Source organism: Centruroides vittatus, unplaced genomic scaffold, assembly GCF_030686945.1.
Source record: "Centruroides vittatus isolate TY-2023 unplaced genomic scaffold, ASM3068694v2 contig_879, whole genome shotgun sequence".
Classification (NCBI taxonomy): domain Eukaryota; kingdom Metazoa; phylum Arthropoda; class Arachnida; order Scorpiones; family Buthidae; genus Centruroides; species Centruroides vittatus.
In genome coordinates this window covers 1,608,988-1,633,449 of record NW_027122571.1, presented here as the reverse complement: position 1 = coordinate 1,633,449, position 24,462 = coordinate 1,608,988, and the positions used below count along the sequence as shown (strand labels likewise).

Here is a 24,462-nt window from a genome sequence, read left to right as displayed (position 1 = left end):
ACCTCACACTATAAATCCCGAGTCTCAAGTGAAGACGGAGAGGTGAATTCCGGATAGCAACGAGCTTGGTGAGCTTCGTAGCAGTAAACGAGAGAGGTGTCCGATAGGATCGAATAGTTCCAAGGTGATTTTGAAGTGATTCGATATATGGATCGACGATTATAGGAAGTCTTGAGAGTTTGAGGAAATAGGTTCCGAGTATATTGAGGTGATGGTTAGGATCTCTAGTTTATAAGAATTATTGTTATAAGTTAAATTTTTGGTTTTGTGGATTCCCAAGGGGAATAGAATTAAGTTAGAAATAGATTGAATTGAGTATTGTCGGGTTGATTTTGTTGCATTTCATTGAATAAATTATTGTTTGATTTTTTTACTAAATATTGTATATAGTTATTACTAGACGACTAATTAAATCTTTGCTTTTGTTGTTGACAAATCTTGTCATTATTTAATTCAGTGCACGCTTAAAGTCCAGGCCTGGCACGCTAACGCGAATCCGCGTAAAGTACCCGGTAGGTTAACGGTTATTTCCGGCACACGGTAGCGTTGATAATCGTTGTAAACTAAAATAGTACTTTACAATCATTGTTGATTTTAATAAGAGAGTTGCACGTACTTTACAATAATCAACAGTACTGGTTCAATAGTCAATCATTTAGCTCTTATTCACTGTAGAGAACTAAGATATGCTAAAATTGAGTTGGTTTCTAAACAGATGGTATCTCATAAGTCTGGATCCTTAGGAGCTTCTCGTATTAATATTTCTTTTATTACAGGCAAACCATGTCACTTACTATGGAGGAATAAATTCAAATGATTTTGATGATGGGGACCCACAGTTATCAAGCAGTGGTCAAAGAATTCAATAGGTTCCATCAAAATCATGAACCAATCATGAATAATTGTGTTGCCCATTGCCAAATTTAAAGAAACTGGGAGTGTACATGACAAACCTTGTAGTGGCCTGCCAAGAACTGTTATGGATGAAGAAAGCAGTGCTGAAGCATTGACTTGTTTCCCACCAAGATCACAAAAGTCATTTTGATGCATGTCAAGTGAGATTGCGATCTCCAAGACTGACATTCACTGTATCTTGTAACTTAATCACTGGCATCTGTACAAATTGCAACTTCATCAGTGTTTTATCACTTGAACTTATTCCTTCATAGTAAGTGACATGGTTTCCCTGTAACGAAAGAAATAGTAATATGAGAAACTTCTATGGGTCCAGACTTACAGGACACCTTGTAGTTTTCTGAGTATCATGATATAGAAAGATAGGAATCAAAAAAATTTACAGTTTTCAAAACAATTTTAAGTAGGTGGGTCAAATATTATCAATTAAAACATGGATTGACATATAGCAATAGAAAATGAAAGGTAAGATCTAATTTAAATGTGTTTTTGGAAGTTTCCAGAAACAGTATAATAGCATATGAATGTGAATAGAATTTTTCATAGTTTTTTAAAGATACTCTTTGTAATTTTAGACAAAGCAAAAGCCATTGAATAAGTTTGTAATTGCAATTTAAAATTGGGCAGATATCCTGTATCATTGCATAACCTGCATCTGCTATCAAACTGATTTTTAAATAGAGATAACCCATTGGTTTCTCACAGAACGTTTACAGTACATGTAACAGGCCTAATAACAATTCAATTATTATTATCAAACTTTAATATTTCATAGACTATTTGTTATCTGCTATTGAACTAATTAATTATTTCAAAAATATATTTATTTGTAATGTCAACTATACAAGCCAATAATACTTATTGTTAGGATTTAAGTTATTATTATTTTAATGTTTAATTCAGAAAAAAGTAGTAAAATGTTTAAAAGTTAAAACTGATTATTCTAATTTGGCACAATTATTTTTTTCAGATTTCCCTAAGTTTAATTAATTAACTGGTATTATAATTATTGGCAGATAGTGATATATCTGTAAATAGTGATAAATTTGTCTAATCAATATATCAGGAAAATTTTAATAAAATTTAATTATGTATAAGAAGTTAAAACATAAGACATAAGTCTAAACAGCCAGATTTTGTTTGATAAAAGATTTATTTTGTATTATGTATTATAAAATAAATTAGGCAAAATAATAATAATAATAATGAAGTAATTAGTAGTTACTAGTTTTAACATCTGAAAAAATTACTAAATATTATTTTAATGCTGTATCAATATCATGTTCTCAATTTTATTATTAAATTTTAATAATTCAAACAAATCATTGAAAGGATAGTTTAAAGTCCTAAGTTAATAATTGTAATTATCATAGTCATATTTTAATATTGTATATTGAAATTCTTCAATACTTTTCAATTAAATTTCATATTAACCCTTAAGTACAAACATACCCACCACACATAAATATGCAAATATTTCCTATGTGAAATAAGCAATGTTCATACACTTCCATGTATTCTCAATGTCTGTCTTCATTTCACGCAAGGCGGATGCATACGAGAAACAAGTCATTATAAGCAGAGATATCATTTGTAACATATAAGTAACATAACATTACTCACAAGGTACAGATATACCTTAATGTCATGTTACTTGGTCTTTGTACTTTTTGATAATAAATCTTTATTATTAATAAAGTTCAATAGTAGACTGATTGAAATATGACAGAATTAAAGTCTAAGATTACTGTTATTTACAAAAAAGTATCCTAAATTAATGTTGAAGATTAGAAGAAAATCTTCATTTTTGTTACTTAGGATCCTACAAACTATTTTTGGCTATATTTGAAATAACTAATTAGATTCTCTTTCAACTTCAGAAAGTTTATTTATTACAGTAAATGAAAGAAATACAAACTTTATAAATATTATTTCAATTAAAAAACTTATCAAAATTTGGGATATGACAGTACCCTGTGAGTGTTATTATATAGGCCAGATTTCACTAGTGTAGCTAAGGGTTTATTAAAACTGTGAATAGGACTAGAAGTACACATTATTTGAAAAATTTAAAAATATTCCTATGCAGAACATAGGTACAGTACACTTATAAATTGTACATGTATGCACATATGCACATTTATATATAATACATAGCTATATGAAGTTATTATATTCAAAATTTAAACACTTTTATACATTTAAAATAATTAATATACCTTTCTCCTTTACCTGAAGACTGACAGTAAATACTGTAATTAAAACAGAAAAACTTGCCAACTAATATTATATATTGTTTAACATGTTAGCACAGTATGACTTCAAGAATAGACTATTTCATTTCCTTTAACATAAAATTCAAAACTCTATTTTAAAGTAATAAATATAGAAAAGTCATAGGAAATAAATTTTAAAGAAAATTTTGAATAGTTTTAAGTATAAATTATATATTAGTAAAAAATAAATAAACCAAATTTTAATTATATAGAAACGAAAAATTTCTAAATTCTTTTTATCTCTAAGAATATTACAAGATCCAGATTAATATGTTTCACAAAAGCACAAAAAATTTACAATACTTTCTGTATTGTATGGGCCTGAGAAGCTATTGATAAAATCATACTCTGTACTTCTTTTAAATTAGCACACAAAAATAATTCATATGCATTAAAAGAAATACATAATATTCTTTTATCAACTAATCTTTCAGACAGATAAAGCATTCAGCTCTTACCATTTATCTATTTGATTTATCTATTTGAACATTAATTACTCCTTGTCTTCAGTATTTTCATACTCTCATACAATAATTTTTAATAATCTTCTTACTTTTAGAAGTTATGAAGGAATCCTAAAAAAATGCATAAAATAGTCCCAACTTTGAGCAGTATTATAACAGAAATATAAATTCAGAAAACAATGAACATTATAAATAAATCACCTTGAAGGGTATTAGAAATATTATTTTATTAAATAAATTTATGAAATTGCTCTTATTAAATTAATATTTAATTCTCAATAATCATTCTTATGATTTAATTGTTTTTGCCTTCTATAATAATCATTAGGTTTCAAAATTATGTATTATAGCTTTTCCATATTTTTTCCTTAGCAAGAATAACCAACAAAATTCATTCAAATTGAAGCCAAACAATAATCTCAACACGAGTTCAAATAAATACCTATGTCAAAAACTTATGAATTGAGGTCTAACTTTAAAAAGGAAAAGGAAAACTTTAAAAGAAATACATAATATTCTTTTATCAACTAATCTTTCAGACAGATAAAGCATTCAGCTCTTACCATTTATCTATTTGATTTATCAAACATGGTATAATTTCCTTAAAAACAGTAGCAATTTATATCAGAGCTGATGTTTATACATGATAAAAATTGCAAAAATCTGACTAAATGGGACTGGAAAATTGAACACTGTTTTCAATTTCAGCTGACAAAAATCAGAGGCAATTCAAAACTGATCAATCAAAATCAAGTTATTTTATACTTCTATGTAACAAGATGTCTGTGTTCATATTTTAGCAGGAGCAAAATGGCATGTGATAGAAATGGCAGACAAACAAATAGTAATTTGGAATTTTTTGAGACTACTATGTATTTTATAGAGGTTAGTTTATATGTATAATAAAATTTGTATTGATCAAAAAATACACTTACATAAAACCAGATAACCGGAGTGGTTAGTATTCGGGTGGCAAACGTTTTCGTAGCCTCTTCTAGGCTCTTCTTCAGGCTTAGTAGTAATAAATTCGAATATATTCCTTTTTGAAAGAACCGAGTTTCGAATTCCGTCACGTGAAAACGTTCCAACCTATTTTTTAAACGAAACGATCGCCGTTCTGTGTAGCGCGCATGCGCTTCAAAGCGGCGATGATGTTAATGTTTAAAAATTATCTTCCAGCAGTAACTGCCACGCTGCTGAAAGGGCCAACTCGTCTTTAAAATTGATGCACGTGGTGTTACATCCTGCTCTGTATATTTCCATAGCTTCCAATAATTTGAGATGTTCCGGGTGGTTAGTGGTGAGGATAATGCAAGCTGCAGTAAAGTCCGCCGTGACTTCTTGATCGGTGGCATATGTTGAGAGAGCTGTTGTGAGCCTTTTGTGTGCTATGTCCGCCTTATGTTCTTTAATCCTTATCCCCATTGTACATTTGGTGGAGCCAATGTAGACCATATCTCTGTCAAATCTGTGGTCTCTGAGGGAGATGGTGTATATTCCCGGTAGTCTGATTGGGTTCGGAGGATCTTTTCCGTTACGGAGTATTTGGAAAATGGTCTGGCATCTTCTGTAGGCTATACGGACTTGACGTTTTTTGGATATCGTAGCATATATCGATTTTAATCGTGGGTTAAAAGTGATAGGGATCCTTTCAGTATTGTTTTCTTGAATATTTAAGCGCCTGGATACACCAACCTGATAAGGGGACTATGTAGAAAGTACAGAAAGTGCCAGAAACAGGTAACAATCAGACAGAAAGGCGCTTAAATATTCAAGAAAACAATACTGAAAGGATCCCTATCACTTTTAACCCACGATTAAAATCGATATATGCTACGATATCCAAAAAACGTCAAGTCCGTATAGCCTACAGAAGATGCCAGACCATTTTCCAAATACTCCGTAACGGAAAAGATCCTCCGAACCCAATCAGACTACCGGGAATATACACCATCTCCCTCAGAGACCACAGATTTGACAGAGATATGGTCTACATTGGCTCCACCAAATGTACAATGGGGATAAGGATTAAAGAACATAAGGCGGACATTGCACACAAAAGGCTCACAACAGCTCTCTCAACATATGCCACTGATCAAGAAGTCACGGCGGACTTTACTGCAGCTCGCATTATCCTCACCACTAACCACCCGGAACATCTCAAATTATTGGAAGCTATGGAAATATACAGAGCAGGATGTAACACCACGTGCATCAATTTTAAAGACGAGTTGGCCCTTTCAGCAGCGTGGCAGTTACTGCTGGAAGATAATTTTTAAACATTAACATCATCGCCGCTTTGAAGCGCATACGCGCTACACAGAATGGCGATCGTTTCGTTTAAAAAATAGGTTGGAACGTTTTCACGTGACGGAATTCGAAACTCGGTTCTTTCAAAAAGGAATATATTCGAATTTATTACTACTAAGCCTGAAGAAGAGCCTAGAAGAGGCTACGAAAACGTTTGCCACCCGAATACTAACCACTCCGGTTATCTGGTTTTACGTAAGTGTATTTTTTGATTGAATCACCGGTATGTAAGGAAGATTGAGAATTTGTATTGACTTTAACAATTTTAGCAATAAGAAAAACAGAACTGTTTTTGCCTGATTAAAACCGGCTTTAACAATTAGAGGCCCGTGGGCACAAATATGGTTGGGCCCCCTTTACGAGTAGGCAAATTTGATGATTTAGAAAATTTACACAAAATACTGTACTTTCAACTAGATTTCTAGTTGGAAGTACAGTATTAGTACAGTTGGAAGATTAAGAAATTGTAAATTTCATTTAAAAATAAGGTTATTGTAAACATACATATATTTTAATGTGTAAAACTAATTATCTTAATGTAATTGAAAAATACCTATGTAAAATTTTTTCCCGAAATTTTCCGGTTTCATAGGTTTTTTTTCCCAGGTTTGGTTTTCTCTGCCTGTGGCACTCATGATTAAGCCACACTAGGCAGTCACAATAATAGAAAAAAATTATGTTTAAACATAGTTTTGTGGGGCCCTGGGCATTGGCCCCAAATGCCCTTATGTAAATCCGGTCCTGTGCCTGATACAGATGTATCACAAATGATAAAAATCAAATGAAAATAATTTGATATAATGCAAATTGTGTTCCTTAGACTTAACAGTAAATCTGCAAAAATTTAAAGAAATGGGAACAATGAAAATCAAATAAATAGAAGGTCATTATAAATAAAAAAAGAAGGTAATTTAAAATAATCTGCCATAGTTTTTATCTTTGTTCCAACATAAATTCAATTAAAAAATTATAGATAAAGATCATTTGATTCTATTTGTAAGAAATAATACATTTGTATTATTATAAATAGGAATGGGAAAAAATGATTCATGTCAAAGATGAAGCAGAAGATATTAATTAATATTATAGAATTTAACCAAATTAGAAAGTCAGAATAAGAAAAGTGACAGTATTTAAAACATACAAACAAAAGAAGCTTGAAAGAAGTAGCTTGAGAAATATTTAACTCAAGTTAAATAATAATATAAAATATACAATAGTAGTAAATCAAATAAACTAAAAAAAAACAAAAATTACTGGATTTTTTTTCTAGATTATATTTACTGTTACCAAATTAATTAATTAAAAAAGAATTTGACCTGAAAATAGACAGAATAATTTATTTTCAAATAATTTTAATAATTAACTTAATTTTTTATTAATTAATAGTTCAGAAACACCTGGAGAGAATTGTGGATCAGAGAAAAATAGTGTTACTAGTATACACTGAGCTGAAATAAAGAATTGTAGGTTCACTTATCTTGTTTCCCAGAATATCTGAACCTATAATTCTTTCTGTGTTTCAAATCATTTCTTATATTTCTAAATTATTAGTTAATCAGAAATTAAAGTCAAATTATCAAAGTTTCTAAGTGAGAATAACTACCTATTTCTAGGTCAAAGAAATTTTATCTAGAAATAAACAGTCACAATCTCTTAGAAACTTTAGCAATAAATAAAATTAAGAGCAAAAGATTAGATCAGAAAAAATACCAACTACATAGTTCAGTCTTTTTCTTGGCTTTTCTTTAATTTCAAAAGATCCTTACAACACTACCCAAATCAAGCAATAATATAATTGAGGGTTTTATTAGGCTGTCTTTATGGTATCATTTACATACATAAATCAATAAATAACAAAATTTGTCACTAGAAGTACCCATAAATTCCATCTTTTAATTATTTTAATAATCAGATAATTTAAAATGATTTTTATTAATAATCTGGAACACCTAAAACAGAATCAGTATGTTGTCAATAATACTATCTGAAAGCTATTTTTTAAGATATATAATTAATTTAAAACTAAGATGTAACTATACACATTATATTATGTTATATCTGCAGGAAAGTATATACTTTGATAGCCTTTAAAGTTAATCAGTTGGTCATGAATTATCTACATCTAGTATAAATAATATCTATAAATAAAAACACCTACAAGCATAGCTGAACTACAAGCCAATTGGTAATAAAATTGCCAAATTCTGCTAGATTATTTTTATGCTGCTACAGAAATTAATAATTTCAAAATTAACTTTTTTGTAGATATTTCTAAATCATTAATATTAACAATTAAATATTTTAAACTAATTTAATTTATTACAAAATAGCAACTAATGTATATCTTTATTGACAAATTTTCTTAATTATTAATTTCTGTAGTAAGAACCATCTATATTAAACAACCATACTATAGTAATATTCATAAACAAAAATAACTACTGGAAAAATAACTATTAAAAACAAAAACCTTAATAATTCCAGCATTAAAATTATTTAATAAAAACGTTTTCGACTGTTTTAAACAGCCTTCATCAGTTAAAACAAACTCAAAAACAAAAAGAATGCAGAAAAAATAGAACTCAAGCAAATATTTAAAATTCAAATTAATTCCAAAGTAAAAATGCTGTTCTGGATAAGAAAATAACAAATTGCGCATGCGCAACATATCGCAGTGAGAATAAAAATAAAAAATAAAACAAATAACAAAATATTGCCACAAAAACCTGTCTATTGCAAGAAAAAATGTTATGTACTGCGGTAAAACGATCTCCAAGCCGTGGACAAAGCATCAGCGTCTCTATGGTTAATACAACCGGTGTTAACGTGGGCTTTGTAGATTTCTAGTTTTTCTAAATATTTCAGCATTTGTTTGTTGGTCGTGGCCTTAATAATAGACGCTTTGTCCCAATAAATGTCAACATCTTGATGTTTAGCGAAAGCTGCTAGCACAGTAGTATCCAAGCTTTTATTAATGGAGTATCTATGCTCCTTAAGCCTCTGCTTTAAATGCCTCATAGTTGCACCAACGTATACCAGATCTGAATTAAAACGACGATCCTTTAACGGTATAGAATATACCCGTTTTAAAACTCTGGTTTTCTTTTTTCTTGTCGTTTCTTAATAATCGATATATTGTAGGATTACGTCGATATAACAATCTTAAGTTGTTGTTTTTGGCTACTTTCTTAATCAACGTGTGCAAGAAAGGAAAATAATTGAGAATCACTTTTCTCCCTTGATTCATAGGAGGAAGCTGCTGATTTTTCGTCCTCTGAAACCTGTCGATAAGTCTATCAATTTCCTTACTCCGATACCCACGTTGTAATGCTGTAGCACGAATGTAACTTAGTTCCTTATAGGTGTCAATAACACTGGTGCAATGCGTGTGAGCACGCTTGATCCAGGCATGGAACGCTGCGTATTTAAAATTCATCGGATCGACAGAATTTTTTAGTATAATAATGGGCTGATAGGTGGGTTTTCTATAAATGTCCGTCCATATTTGACCCTCCTTGCAAGTGATTGAAAGATCAAGGAAATTTACATTAGAAGCACTTTCTTGGTCTAGTGCTAAGGTCAAACCATATGGGTTTTTGTTGATTTCGTGAAGGAACTGCAGAGCGCTACTATCATTTTTCCAAAGGATGAAAACATCATCCATATATCTTGCATATAAAACAATCTGATGTTGAAAGATGGATATGATCTTGCTTTCCAAACGCCGTAATACAAGTTCACATAAAATAGAGGATATAGGGCTCCCCATAGGCGCCCCTCTTTCTTGCAAATATGTATCATCTTCAAATTCGAAAAACGACGTGTAACATATTAAATTTGCAAGTTACCAAAATGCTGGTATGGTATTTCGCTGCATTATCTATATTAGCAAAAAGAAAGTCCCTCAGTTCACAAAAACACGGCGGTAGTCTTATAGATGGAAACAAGGACTTAAAATCCATCACTGTCATATATTCGTTATCCTTGAGTGTAATGCTGTTGAGCTTTTCAACTAGTTGTACTGCATTTTGTATAGCAAAGGGGTATTCTTGAATCTTCGGCTGGATAAACTTGACAAGTTGCTTCTTAAGGGCAAATGTAGGGGACCCGCATTTCTCTATTACCGGGCGTATTTGGCAATTAGGCTTGCGCGTCTTACCAAAAGCGAAAATTCTAGGCATTTTTGGAGCTTGTAAAACTGAGTTATGCAACCGCAAAATACGAGCCAATGGGGTTAACGAGAATTTCTTGACTCTTTGTTGCAGCGATTCCATGTATTTGTCGGGAGCATGTTGACATTCGGTGGTTCTGATGTAATCAAGTAATTTATGGTTGTAGGAATCACGCTTAATAAGGACCACACCTTTAGACTTATCCGCTTTAATAAGTACTACATCATTCATTTGTAGCCATTGCCTTGACCTTTCAATGCAGTTGTGGAATCGTCTTGCTTCTAAGTTAGAATTTCTTTCATTTGCGGATCTAAACCTTGTTTTCCATCTGATGTAATCTTGTCTGGTAGGATTCATGTCCTTAATAATTAATTCAATATTTGGAATAACTTTCTCTGGCCTCGGTACAGTAGCAGGAGCAAACAGTGGGCCATACTTCAGAGCTTCAAAAAGACACTTCGGAGGAGTAATATTATCCCAAGGCGTTATAAATGTGTTTTTTATCAAGCGAGGTTTGATGTTCTGCCCACGTAATAACCATTTAAGTTTTTTGACATAGCCACATTTTAAGTTTCTTTCGACGGAATACGTTAAGTTGACCACCCTGCTGTTGACATCCTTTAGAAGCAACGGGTCTTGCTCGTAAATGCGATCCTCCAACTGAATAAGCTCACGCAATAAGGCATAATACCGTCTTCTAGAAGACCTGATGGCTTTGTTAAGGCAAAGACATTTTAGTTTTGGTAACAAAGACTCACATCCTACGGGGAGACGTATCCGATGAATGGAATTCGGGAAAACATCATTTAAACGGCATTGCGAAAGGAATTCAAATTTTCCCTTTGCTTTGCATAGCTTGACAACAATTCTTCTATATATCTTGGCCAGCGTAGCCATACAGTGTAATAAACAGTTTCTTATCCAGAACAGCATTTTTACTTTGGAATTAATTTGAATTTTAAATATTTGCTTGAGTTCTATTTTTTCTGCATTCTTTTTGTTTTTGAGTTGTTTAACTGATGAAGGCTGTTTAAAACAGTCGAAAACGTTTTTATTAAATATTTTTAATGCTGGAATTATTAAGGTTTTTGTTTTTAATAGTAATATTCATATTTATATGTAAACAATCAACTGCATTCAGTAATAAAAATGAATATGTTTATTTTCGGTGAATGCAAAAAAATATTTTTACTATAAAATATTCTTAAATAGAACATAAATGATATAAAAATTATTTTTTTCATCATACCTATTTTACACACATTTTATAATTATGCAGACCTTATTTATTTTAACTAACTATTCTCCAAATACAATATCTGTAATCAACTAATGAAACCTAATTATTAAATATTAATATGTTCAAACATCAATCTATAAATATATTTACAATAACTAAATAAGCTATGTTATAATACTATCTGAAAAACCTTTTTTTTTATCCAGTAAATAATTTTTAATGGAACGAATATATTTGGCTGCTTTTATCAGTCATCTTCAGGTTCTAACTACAGAACGTCAATCAAATCAAACGTTATAATATAAAAACCATTGGATATGAAATTAACCAATAAAATAAACAAAAAAAATGCAAGATATTACAAATGCAAATAAGGTATAGATTAATAATACATATACAAATAAATAATAACCCCAACATAAATATCATGGAAAGAGCAATGCCATATATATTTAAGGATGGTCACCTTTGGGGACAAAATTGTAGTGATACAATATCCTCCATGTGTTTGATAATCTGTGATTTATACAATTGCTGCTTTGTATGTTTCAACAACACAGAGAATAATATCATGTTCTGGAACAAGGCAGGTATAATTGAGTCCACTGAGGATCCTATTGTCAGTAAGCAAACTGAAATTGTTGAAATTTATAAATAGCATAAACAGCAATTGTATAAATCACAGATTATCAAACACATGGAGGATATTGTATCACTACAATTTTGTCCCCAAAGGTGACCATCCTTAAATATATATGGCATTGCTCTTTTCATGATATTTATGTTGGGGTTATTATTTACTTATATATATATTATTAATCTATACCTTATTTGCATTTGTAATATCTTACATTTTTTTTGTTTATTTTATACCCAATGGTTTTTATAATTAAATGCTAAATTTGAATTACTCCATGAGGCATTCTATATTGTAATGTTTGATTTGGTTGATGTTCTATAATTAGAATCTGAAGATGGTTGATAAAAGCAGTCAAAAACGTCCATTAAAAATTAACTACTGGATCAAAAACGATGTTTTAGATAGTATTATTGGCTGAATCCAGTTGTTTACTTGCAAGCTGTAATAAAGTGTAAAATATTAATCAACATTAAAATATAGAAATGATCAGAATTTCATTAGTAATTAAAAAAACTGATATTAAATATAAATTATTTTAGAAATTTCTATTAGATGTTTCATTTATAATAAATATTTTTGAATATCATTTAGGTCTACATAGTAATAATATTAGAACAAACAAATGAAATAATAATATTTCTAAGAGGATCAGATAATATTCAAAAATATTTATAATAATACATCATTAATAAAGTTTTATAAATACTTTGAAAAGCATTTTTATTATATTAATTATTATTTTATAAAGTAAATATAAATTATTATTTACCAAGCTACAAGCCTTTGTTCTAAATCTCTAAGTAACGAACAATGAAATTCATATAATGGATCAATTAATGAAAATAAAACTGCTAAAATATCTGTTGGCATATTTTCTTCTTTACTGACTTCTTCTCTAAACCACTGAGGATTAAAATATTTTGAAATAATTAATAATTCAATTGTTTTTAAAATAAATATTTTCTTTTTAATACTGAAATATTTTAATGCATAAACATTTAAATTAACACTTTATATGAACAACTGTTAACCTAACAGTAAGAATTCAATAGAAGTAATTAATTAATTAAATTTACCATAAACATAAATCTCATATTTATAAAATATTTTATTAAAATGATCCATTGTCATTAACTTATATAAATTTTATTTTAACTGCATACATTTAAATAAGAATAAGATATATAAACAACACTTTAACAATCCAGCAATAATTATTTAATGTGATATTAATTGTGATAATTGCTGGATTGTTAAAGTGTTGTTTATATATATTAGTATAGTTCCAGTAAGAATTTTTGGTTTAATAAGAATAAGTAAAAACATTATGAAACACTATAGACACTGATTTATAAGCAAAAATTATTGTTTATGCTATTAATTAATTAATTTAATTAAATTTAATTTAAACGTTAATTATATCCCAATTTTTAAAATAATAATAGAATTTGAAAAAAGAGAATTAAAAAAATTATATCAATTACAAAATTTAAATTGTAGTTTTACTTTCAATATGTCAATTACTATTTTCAAAATTTTTTTGCTTAGAAATCAACACTAGACACTTCTGAAAATATAATAAAAAAAGTTATAATATACTCTTAATATAAAAAATAACTTTATACAGAATATTTAGTGTAATGATTACTATTTTTCACAGTAATTTATAAACAATTGAATTTATACGCTGTGATCCAATTGTTGCAACCTTTATGCAAAACTATTTCAATAATTAATTTAAATATGGTATGAGAAATTTATCACTTTAAAAAATTTTAATCAGATAAATTCCAAAAATGATTTCCAGACAAATATTTAGACTTCAGAGACAACATAAAATAAAACCTGTGAAAGACAGAATTGCAGAGGACTCAAACTTTCTGACTTAGGAAGGCTGAAGCAGAAAAACAATCACTGCTCCAAAATGCAAGTGTACTTTTTTTTTACCAAGTTTCAATCTAGATATAATGTTTACTATATTTATTGAAATAATCTTAAAATAAAAGAAAAAAGGCAAGGAAAATAAAATATATATTCATATACATATTCTCTATAAAACGAATCTAGGGTAGATTGTGTAACTTTCTTGACAACAACATTTAAAATTGTGTGTGGTGCAATCTGTTATGATAATTTATTTAAAAAACTTCTTATATAATTAATCATTATAAAATGGAAAAAAGCTTAATTTTCATGATAGAGATGAGTTTTATAAAAAATTGTAAATGCTAATAACAAGAAAAATGATCATTAAGTCTGACCCCACTTGAAATATGACATGACTCCCATCTTTCCACCCCTTGACCTTTAACCACCAAAATTTAATAGCATCCATCCCCTAATGCAAGCAAAATTTCAGAAATTTTTGACAAAATAGGAGGGATTAAGCTATTAAGGAGTTATTAAGCTTTAAAGTGGGTTAACAAAATTATGTTCCCGAACACACACACAAACATCCATATACACAGAAAAAAAATTACCAAATCTTTTTTGCATTTTGTGATGTTTCAAGGGCTGAAAATGTAAAAATCTTGGGAGTCACTTTTTTTGACTGATTGACATACTTTCCCTGTTATATGTAACAGCCAGAAAAACAAAAATAACAGAAAAAGTGTTCAAAATGAAACTTCTCTGTGTTGTCTCACTAAAAATATAAACTTTAAGAAGCCATCTTGGAGATTTACTAATTTAAATTCAACACTTTCCAACTGGTTCTAAATCATAATTAGAAATAATGTATCCAACATTTCTGGTAATATGTTCTTTTTAAAACATGTTATGTCAATACATTGGGAAAATAGAATAATCTTTTCATTGTTTTTTTATAACAAATACTGAAATTCTTTTTATAAAACAAATATTATACTAAATGCAATACAAAAAATGGAAACTCGTAAAAAAAATTTGTCAAAGGGACTGAAGAGGGATAAAAAAAATGCCTAAAATAAAATGACAACTTAGTTGATTTGTAGCTTCCTTAAAAAAAAGCTATCTTATAAGTTTTATTAAACAATTTTTCTATTGCTTTCAAACAAAAATGCAATTTGGCCAGGAACACCTATGCATGAAATATAGCATAAATGAGTGCAGAAACAGAAAACATAATATTTTCTGAAGTTTATGCCAAAACTGAATAAAAAATCAAGTATAACAAGTTTCTTCTTTCTACTATACACTGAAAAATTTTCTATCAAATATAGCCCAGTGTTCTCAAACTTTGTCCACAAATCACTTTTTTCTCATTCCGATCTTTCATGTACCAGCATTTTTGTGAAATTAAATAAAAATAATTATAAAATGAAGAAAATGAAGTCCAAATGCAATTTTTATTTTAATTTTTAGACTAAATTAATAAGAAAAATACAACAAAGTTTGGTTTTAATCATTTTAAAAAGATGGCTTTGTGGGCTGTTTTAAGTAATTTCCTGGGCTTATTTTAATTGTCAGTCCACCCCTGACACTAACTGTTTAAATAATAAAGAAAAATGAAACTTATAAAATATGTTTCTAAAAGGTTTCTTAAAATAGTTTTATTAATTTAATATATAAACTTATGAAATTGTAAATGAAATCTCATCACACCCCAGTAATGGGGTCTTCATTCAAAAACAGGCAGATACTCTTTGCTAGTACTTGTAGGAATTGACAGATTTTTAAATCTAAATTTTTGTGAGATTTAATAAATATATTCAAAATAACTTGTTAAAGTTACTAGTGCCATAGATTACATTTGGCCCTAGACTATGTGGAAGGTATGCAAAAACTTTTGTTAGTACAATCCACTTCATACTTTTTATTCATTAGTGAACAATAATTATGACATGATTCTTATATATCTGAACAATATACATAAATATTATTCACATTTGCCATTTTTCATAACACAGCTATAGCTAAGCATTTTATTTCTAAAGGAATAAGTACTATCCCACTAGAATAAGTTTATTAAGTGCTGAATATAACTTTTACCAAAACAGATGTAGAGTAGAATGGTCCTGGAATGGCTTCATAGCCTTAAAAACTATTTGATAGCATTTTGCTCAATTCTTTTTAAGGATTAACTGACAATTAAATATGTAATTAAAGACTATCACTTGTAAACCTTGAAATACCACCATTTTAATTATTACTCCTTTCATGTTAACAAAAACTTAAAAGTAAAAAGAAAAAAAATGGATACTATCACAATATGAAGATATTGCATGTCAAAGTATATATATATATACAGTTGACTCTGCATAAGTTGACACCCGGATAACTCGACACCGTAGGTTAATTAGTCAATTTTTTGTGGTCCCAGCCGACATACATAGGCATTAATGTTATTAATGTTAAAAAACTCGGTTTACTCAACATCGTTTAACTCGTCACCACTGGATAAATCAACATACTTTTTCTGTTTTATACTTTTTAGAATTCTGATAAGTCGACTCCCCCCCTGAAAAATGAGTTTACACCACACAGCTTATTGTACAGTGTAAACTCATTTTTTCAGGAGGGAAGTCGACTTATCAGACGTCTAAAAAGTGTGAAACAGAAAAAGTATGTTGATGAGTTAAATGATGTCAAGTAAACAGAGTTTTTTAACATTAATAACATTAATGCCTATGTAAGTCGGCCGGGACCACAAAAAACTGACTACATAACCAACGAGTGTCAAGTTATCCAGGTGTCAACTTATGCGAAGTTGACTGTATATAGTCTGTTGGGAGAGAATAATTTTTAGAAAACAATGCAAATTAAGAAATGAATCTGTGTACTATTGTAAATCAACAAATCAAATCTGGCAATAATTATTCTCACAACTTTGATCTAATTTTTTGAGAAATTAAGTAGTAACAACATTTCAACTATTGAAATTAGGAAAAAATGTATATTATAGAATAATACATTAAATATCTCATTTCAAGTGTGAAAAGCAAAAACTGAAAGAAATAACTATCAGTTTTTATTTTCTATGTAATATATAACACTGGCAAATCTAATACAGTGCAATCTCACACTAATCCAAATCTGCACTAATCTAAACTCTGCTTAATTCAAACCAATTTTGTTCATTATGTTATTAAATGTTCTTGCCAAAAACAAACAAAAATCACAGATTTTTTTAAAAACACGACACATTTCTAAAATTAATATATACAGTAGAGCGTCGATTATCCGAAAGCTAGTCAACCGAAATGTCGGTTAACCGAAAGCTTTCCAGTTGGACTGTGTCGTGCTGAATTGAACGTTTTTGATACTAGATTAACTTCTAAAGTATAATTTTTATGTTTTTATATTTTTCAATATATTTATTTTGTTTGTACAAAATAAAGAAATAATTTTTAACGATACAATAGCATCAATTATTATTATAAAAATTTTCGTTAGGCTTAAAATCAATGAAAATTCAACACGAAGTGACACGCAACGGAGAAAAATTTCAACATCGGATAGGTTAATATATTTTTTTCGTACATAATCGGTTATCCAAAAAAATCAATTATCCAAACAACCCCAGTCCCCAATTGATTCGGATAAACGACGCTCTACTGTACTACATATTTTAACAAATATACCCAACAAATACACAATAAAAATATGTTAAAATATATTTATTTGCCTATAGTCCTTTTCTTTGTATATATATGGTCTCATAATCAGAGTTTTTCACTTATCCAAATAATTCCCTACAATAATTAGTTCAGATTAGTGAGAGTGCATTGTTATACAATACAATACAATTCATTAACTTTATGTAATATTTTTTATCTCCATCTGCCAATTTATGCAAAGAATAATGTAAACTGAAATATTCTAACACAATTATTATTCACAACTTCTTTTCATTAGGACACAAGTAATGCAAAGTATGATTGCGATCACTATATTTTAATCAGAATAAAAGTTGTTTTCTATTAACAATCTCATTGACATTTCTGTACTTAAATTTTTCTGTATCTTCATTAAATAAATTGTACTGATCCTAAGAATTCATAAGATTGAAATCATTGTAATAGTTAGTATATAAATATTATATTATAAACAAACTGAGTACAGTAACTACAACTTAACTACAGTGGTAGTTAACTTAGTGGTATTAAGTAAGGTTACTATCAATTTAGTACAATATGCCTATTTCTTATTTTTATTGTACTAGAAATTTTTAGACTTCAAAAAATTTTTGAGATATTCTACATACTTATTTATGAATTTTTGCTAATCTATACAGTTTATCATCTATATAATCAACTTTAATAGTTATTTCAGAAAATAATAATATAAAATTATCTAATTAAATTAATTTTATCAGACTTACCACATTTATTAATTCCAGGTCTTTTTTGTAAGTTCTTTCAGTCATTACCATTTCTTTAGCAATAAAATAAGCTCTGTCTGTTGGTAATCTCTATAAAAATAATTAAATAAGAATGTACCTAATAATTTAATAATAAAATAAATTTAATTTATAATTTTTGTTAAAAGAATAATTTAAAATAATAATTATTATAAATATTAGATATTCTTTAATTAAAATCAAAAATGCATACACTTCAATTAAGTTAACTATAAACCAACTAAACACAAACAGAACTCTATAATAGATAGTGAAGAAAAGATTGGAGTTGTTTATCAGTTTAGTTGTACAAATAAAATCCTTTTAGTCATATCAAAGAAACTGGAAAAAAACTAAATTTATTAACTAACTAAATGGTTATTAGGTGCAATTTACACATAATAAGTTTTACATATATTATGTTTGTGTAATAATGCATAATTAATTTTAAAAATCTCTTAATTTTTATATCTATTTTAGTTGAAATATTGTCAAAACAATATCAAAATGCATATGAATTATTGAATTAAAAGTGTGAAATAAAGTTATCTTAGTGTTAACTGGTCTATAGTTAACTTGATTAAAGTGTATGCATTTTTAATTCTAATTAATAATACACCAGTCTCAAAATAACTATTTATATTGACAGATATACTTTGATAAGTAGTGTTTGAATATTGTTCATTTGAACAATTTGCATAGTTAAAAGATTTGAAAAATTACTTGAATTTACTAAACATAAGAAAAAAATTAAGATATTAACAAAATAAAATAAATGTTATTTAAACCTTATTAAAATTCAAAAGATACTGTATATATTGTACAACAAAATAAAAATTAATTCAACTAACAATATGCTAAAAGTATGTTGTTAACAACTCAGAATAATATACGTATAAAAAAATTTCATTGTTAATTGTATATAACTAATATGAAGACTAACAATATGTAGAGAAAGCCAAGAATAAAACCTTTAAAAAAGTATTATGAAAATAACAAAATCAAAATGCATCAGTTGTTGGTAGTCATATTATTGTGAATTATCATTTAATGTAAGTAAAGAGTTACTGTATATCATATAACACAATATAAGAAGTTTAAAATGTGATTTTTCTTGCATTTTTGAATTTTATGTTTTTTCAAAACTTAAAAATAATTTTTAGATTTCTTATTCAGTGCACAACTGTATCAATATTTAAGTTAAAAAAATGTAATCACTTTTAATAAAACATGGATTTTATATAATAGAAAAAATTTAAGTGTTTAATTACATATGTGTGTGTACACATTATACAGGTAATGCTATATAACTTATACTAATCAACACCCAGGAAGGTCTTATTTACAAAGGATTTAAATTCCTAATCCATTAGTGATAAAGGGAATATTTCATGAATTAAAGTTTTTTCAGTACAAAAACTGATTCCTACAAAATAATAATTTTACAATTTTTATACAGAATTATATTTATTTTAAAATTATTTCACATATGCCTGAATTACAGGATGTATTTTGATTCATATTGTCAACCCACAGCACTAATAATTTTTCCATTACAGTAATACCTCAGTTTTCGTTGACTTCGGTTTTCATCGATTTTTTTGTGAAAAATTTGTCTCAGTTTTCGTCAATTGCCTTGGATTTCGTTGGCATGCACTTGAGCATGCCAACGAAGTAACCTTGTAACCTTTGCAAAATTAGCAGCAAGTAACCTTGCTGCTAATTTTGCAAAAACAAAGGACGACCCATGTGTTTTCCGGCTTAGTGTGGCGTTATTTCTCATTGTGTGAGCATTACCCTGCGACGGCCCACCATTGGCCAACAGTTTCATTCTCTGAACACTGGGAGTTCGATCATGGGTTCACGCTTCGCCAGGACGAGCTGGCCACATGAAATTTTCCAGGTTTTCTCTACATCTGTAATGCCTGAATAGGGACCAGTTACCCTTAAACGGACCTCCTGGAAGGCATTATTCCCCACAATACGACCATCATAAACACATACAATACTATTGCATGACAATTATGTCACACTTTACCACAGGGCAATACAGGCCGCTAGAAGCTCATGTCCAACTAGCTTCTACAAGATAAGACATTACCCCGCATGTCTAGCCAAACAATTCCATTGCTTTTATCTTAATGCTAATTGGTCTTTTATATTAATTTCTTATTGCGTTTAGTATTTAATGCTATATTAATTCTCTATAAAATGGATTTTGGTATGTATTTTGGAGTGTCTAAAACGAATTAATTGCCTCAGTTTTCGTCAGTTTCGGATTTCACCGATTGTTTTAGGACAGATTATCGACAAAAACCGAGGTATCACTATACTTCATTCCTTTAATATTATGTTCTTGATACATTTGCATTAATAATTTCTCTTTGTGAACACTTATACGCATTGATTACTATTGTCAAAACTGTAGAATAAGGGTGGCTAACGTTTTTTACAGGCATGTATATAAATGGGCACGAACTTTTTGATGGGCCAAACAAAAGATCATGAATATTTTCAACATTTTTCACTCTAATCATATACAGTAAAACCTGTCTATGGTGACCACCCACAGTTCCTTCAAAAAATGGTCTTTTAGACAGTTGGTCGTCCAATACAAGTGGTGCTGTAAGATTGTATTTCCGCATGTATTTTGTGCACAGATATGGCTAAAAGCCATATATACTGAGCAAAACTTGAAGTGAGAAAAATAAGCAAATTTTTTCAACGATAGAACTATATTGGTACTGTATTTTATTCTTATCCGATTAACTTGATTAACAGAAGTTGTCGCAATTTTATAAGACAGATTTAATACCAGTATTTTAAAGATTAATACAGTATTTTCATTTTCTCAATTATAATGCACATTTTCTTTTTTAGAGATAATTCAAGTTGGTTCTCTTTCTTTGCTCCTCAGCTACATGTATTATGTCATTGATATAAAAGCATGTGGTATCTCTCCACCACTTTGGTTTTGGTTTTTGTTAGTTTAATCTTACTTTAACTTTAAAAATACTGTATTTTTAAATATTTAATATTTTCTTAAGTACAATAAAAAATTATTAATTAATAATAAAACGATTCTATTATTTCTTCTCATAATATGATTTCATTACATCAATGACAATCGCGGAATCGAAAAAGAAAGGTTGCCTGTAAAACTGATTTTGTGTTAATGCATTTACTGTTTACGTGCAAAAATTACTCAAATATTGTTTTCCTAAAAATATCATGGAAATAAGGGTAGATTGATACAGAAACTATTTATCGCACATGTACTGTATATGAGCTTCAAAAAAATAAAAAATTTTATCAAACGATGAGATCAGCCGATTAATTGTATCATGTATATGATACAGTAAAAACCCGTTTTTAGTTAAAACACACTTTAACTAGTTGAAACTAGTTTTTACTGGATATCATTGTTATAACTAGAATTTACTGCTAGTCAAAAATGAATTTGAGTTAAAACTAGTTTTAACTAGACAAAACGGGTTTTAACAAAATGGCTTAGTAAAAACTGTTTCGACCAAGGTCATCCAGCTAACACGCTCCTATAGTGTATAATGAATTTCGTATCGCTTTAACCCTTTTCCCCTGACATCTTGTTTACGTTTATTTTGTGATCCCTCCTAGGGCAATATAGGTCAGTCAGGCGATATTATTTTAACAGTTCACCAAAAATCAAATTATCATTATTTCTATATGAAAAAAATCACTTACATTTATTAATATCTTTAGTTTTAAATACGATATTTTTCAATACATTTTATTAGAAAAATTTATAAGGAAAAAAAATAATATATGTCAGAACTGACATACAAACTTGATAATTTGTAACATTTTGTGAAAATTAACATTGTCTAGTTACATAGTTGTTTGCTGGCACTGAGCCAGAAAGACATAGAATATTGTTTTGTACAATTCGATATAACACTTTATGCATGTATGTTTATTCGTTGTGAAATTATCCCACATTATATCAAACATTTGTTTGAAATCAAAATTTTATACTGCTATCAACTAATATAATGAATTATTATACTTTATTCACTTCATATCGAACGAGATTATATCTGTTGTTAATAAATTTTACAAAAATCGATATTTACCAAAGTAATGATGAATCGTTACCCTCGAAGTTTTGCTTAAAAAGCCAGGGTACCGATCGATCGGTGCCTTCAGGGACAAAGGGTTAATTAATGTTAATAATGTGTAACCAATATTTTCAATAAATATCGTATTAAATAATACAAATGTTTTAATCCCAATCATCACTTTATTTATTTCCCCAAACATATTTATGTAGCTAAAATTAGTTTTAACTAATGTTAAAAGTTAAAACTAGTTTTATCTAAAATCAAAACATGTACAGCAGTAAATTCTAGTTTTAATTAGACAAAATGGGTTTTAACAATGACATCCAGTAAAAACTAGTTTCAACTAGTTAAAACGCGTTTTAACTAAAAACAGGTTTTTACTGTAACATATACAGTATTTTATATCCCTAAGTACATCTACAATAAAATAAATTTCGTTTTTCCACAGTTAAACTTTGTGGCAATTGCCGTTGTAATAAACTATTTTCACTTTCTCTGATAACTTTAACCTGATCTTTTAACGACAACACTTTGCATTTCTTTCATTTTTCGTTGCTAGACAAATTCATTAACACCTACACCTAATTTCAAGGATGGGAGAAGTGCCTAAGGTGTGTTCAAACAAGAGTTTAGACTAATTCATTATATTAGGACGGGGGAAACGTTGTTGAGATGGGTTTGAACAATAGTTTAGATGTGAAAGTGGTTGCTTATTACAGTTGTTGTATGTTGTTATGGACCAAAAATCTATGTCCGCAGTCGCATTACACAGGTGGTCGTTTAATACAGGTAACTTATACGAAGACTCTATGTATAAACTATTCCGTGCCAGAAATTTTTGCTCGTTTTGACAGGTGCCCGTTGAATGCAGGCAGTCACCTAAGCAGTTTTTACTACATATGCATTTACAGTATTATTTTGAAATACAGGGTTTTCTGCTCAAAAGTACCCAATTTTAATCCACCATAAAAAATGAAGAGTTTAAGATATATAAAAGTACAAGTGGCATCTGGTGGAAAAACTCCAAGTTTTACAGAAATTTTTTTTTTATACTGAAAGATGATGCAGAAGTCAAATCATGAGCATCATTGTCCAGTCATGGCTTTGCCACAGGAGAAAGCACAGGTTGTGATCTGGTATGCCCAATAGTATAGCTGCCAGATCTCCTGATCTGACCCCGTTAGATTTCTTTCTGTGAAGTTACAAAAGATATGGTTTATGCAACTTTGGTCAGAGACCTTCAGGATCTTTGGGAGTGCATCATCACAGCCATTGCCATTGTGAGACAGGACATAATGCAGTGTACATAACAGGAAATTGCTTACTGCCTTGATATTGTCACTGTAACTGCTGGAGTGCATGTAGAGATGTGATTTTTTCAATGAAATTTGGTGAGTTTTCCTCTCGTAGAAAATCTTTGGTGAACTTATATATTTAACTGTTCATTTTTTATAGCCAAATCAAATAGGGTATTTTTGAACAGAACACTTTGTATTATGTTAATTGCATTAATATATAAAATCACTTACAGGAAATTCCCTAACTTTGAATTCTTCATATAAAAACTTTCTTCCTATATTGAACACCTGATAATCCCCAGCAAATACAGTATACAAACATATGGGGTTTATTATGCAATATAATAAACAAATTTCAACATCTAAAATTTTCTTTAATTTGAACTTTTGAACTCCTGCATTCATGATGTAGCAGACATTGAAAATAACTACTTGAAGAGAGATTCAGGACACTAACTCTAATTACAAGCATTACTATCTTCAACAATTATGGATGGTTTTAAGTAGTCACAGAACAAGAAGTCACAAGAGCTGACAGCTCTTGTGATTTCTTGCCAATTGGGTTATTTTTGAAGAAAATTTGTGATAATTTTTGTGTTAATGTTCAAATTTTTGTTTATTAAAAATATTTATTCCTGACTTTTTATCCCCTATTTATATATTTCTGACAAACACTAACATTTGTCGATTAAAAGTCAAAGTTTTAGGCCTAGCTTTCCTTTACA

At 28.9% G+C, this 24,462-nt stretch overlaps 1 protein-coding gene across 4 annotated transcripts in view; it reads right to left on the bottom strand.

The window, feature by feature from the left end:
* Positions 1-24,462, bottom strand: part of Cdep (Chondrocyte-derived ezrin-like domain containing protein) — a 161,956-nt gene that overhangs the window by 45,745 nt on the left and 91,749 nt on the right. For 3 of the 4 annotated variants that reach the window (XM_067279940.1, XM_067279942.1, XM_067279941.1), the window contains exons 13-14: positions 18,322-18,411; positions 12,790-12,923 (exon numbers count right to left, since the gene is read on the bottom strand). In XM_067279940.1, the coding sequence (XP_067136041.1) occupies positions 12,790-12,923; positions 18,322-18,411 (224 nt within the window). The remainder of the gene's footprint in view (positions 1-12,789; positions 12,924-18,321; positions 18,412-24,462) is intronic. The other variant, XM_067279943.1, reaches the window with a different exon arrangement.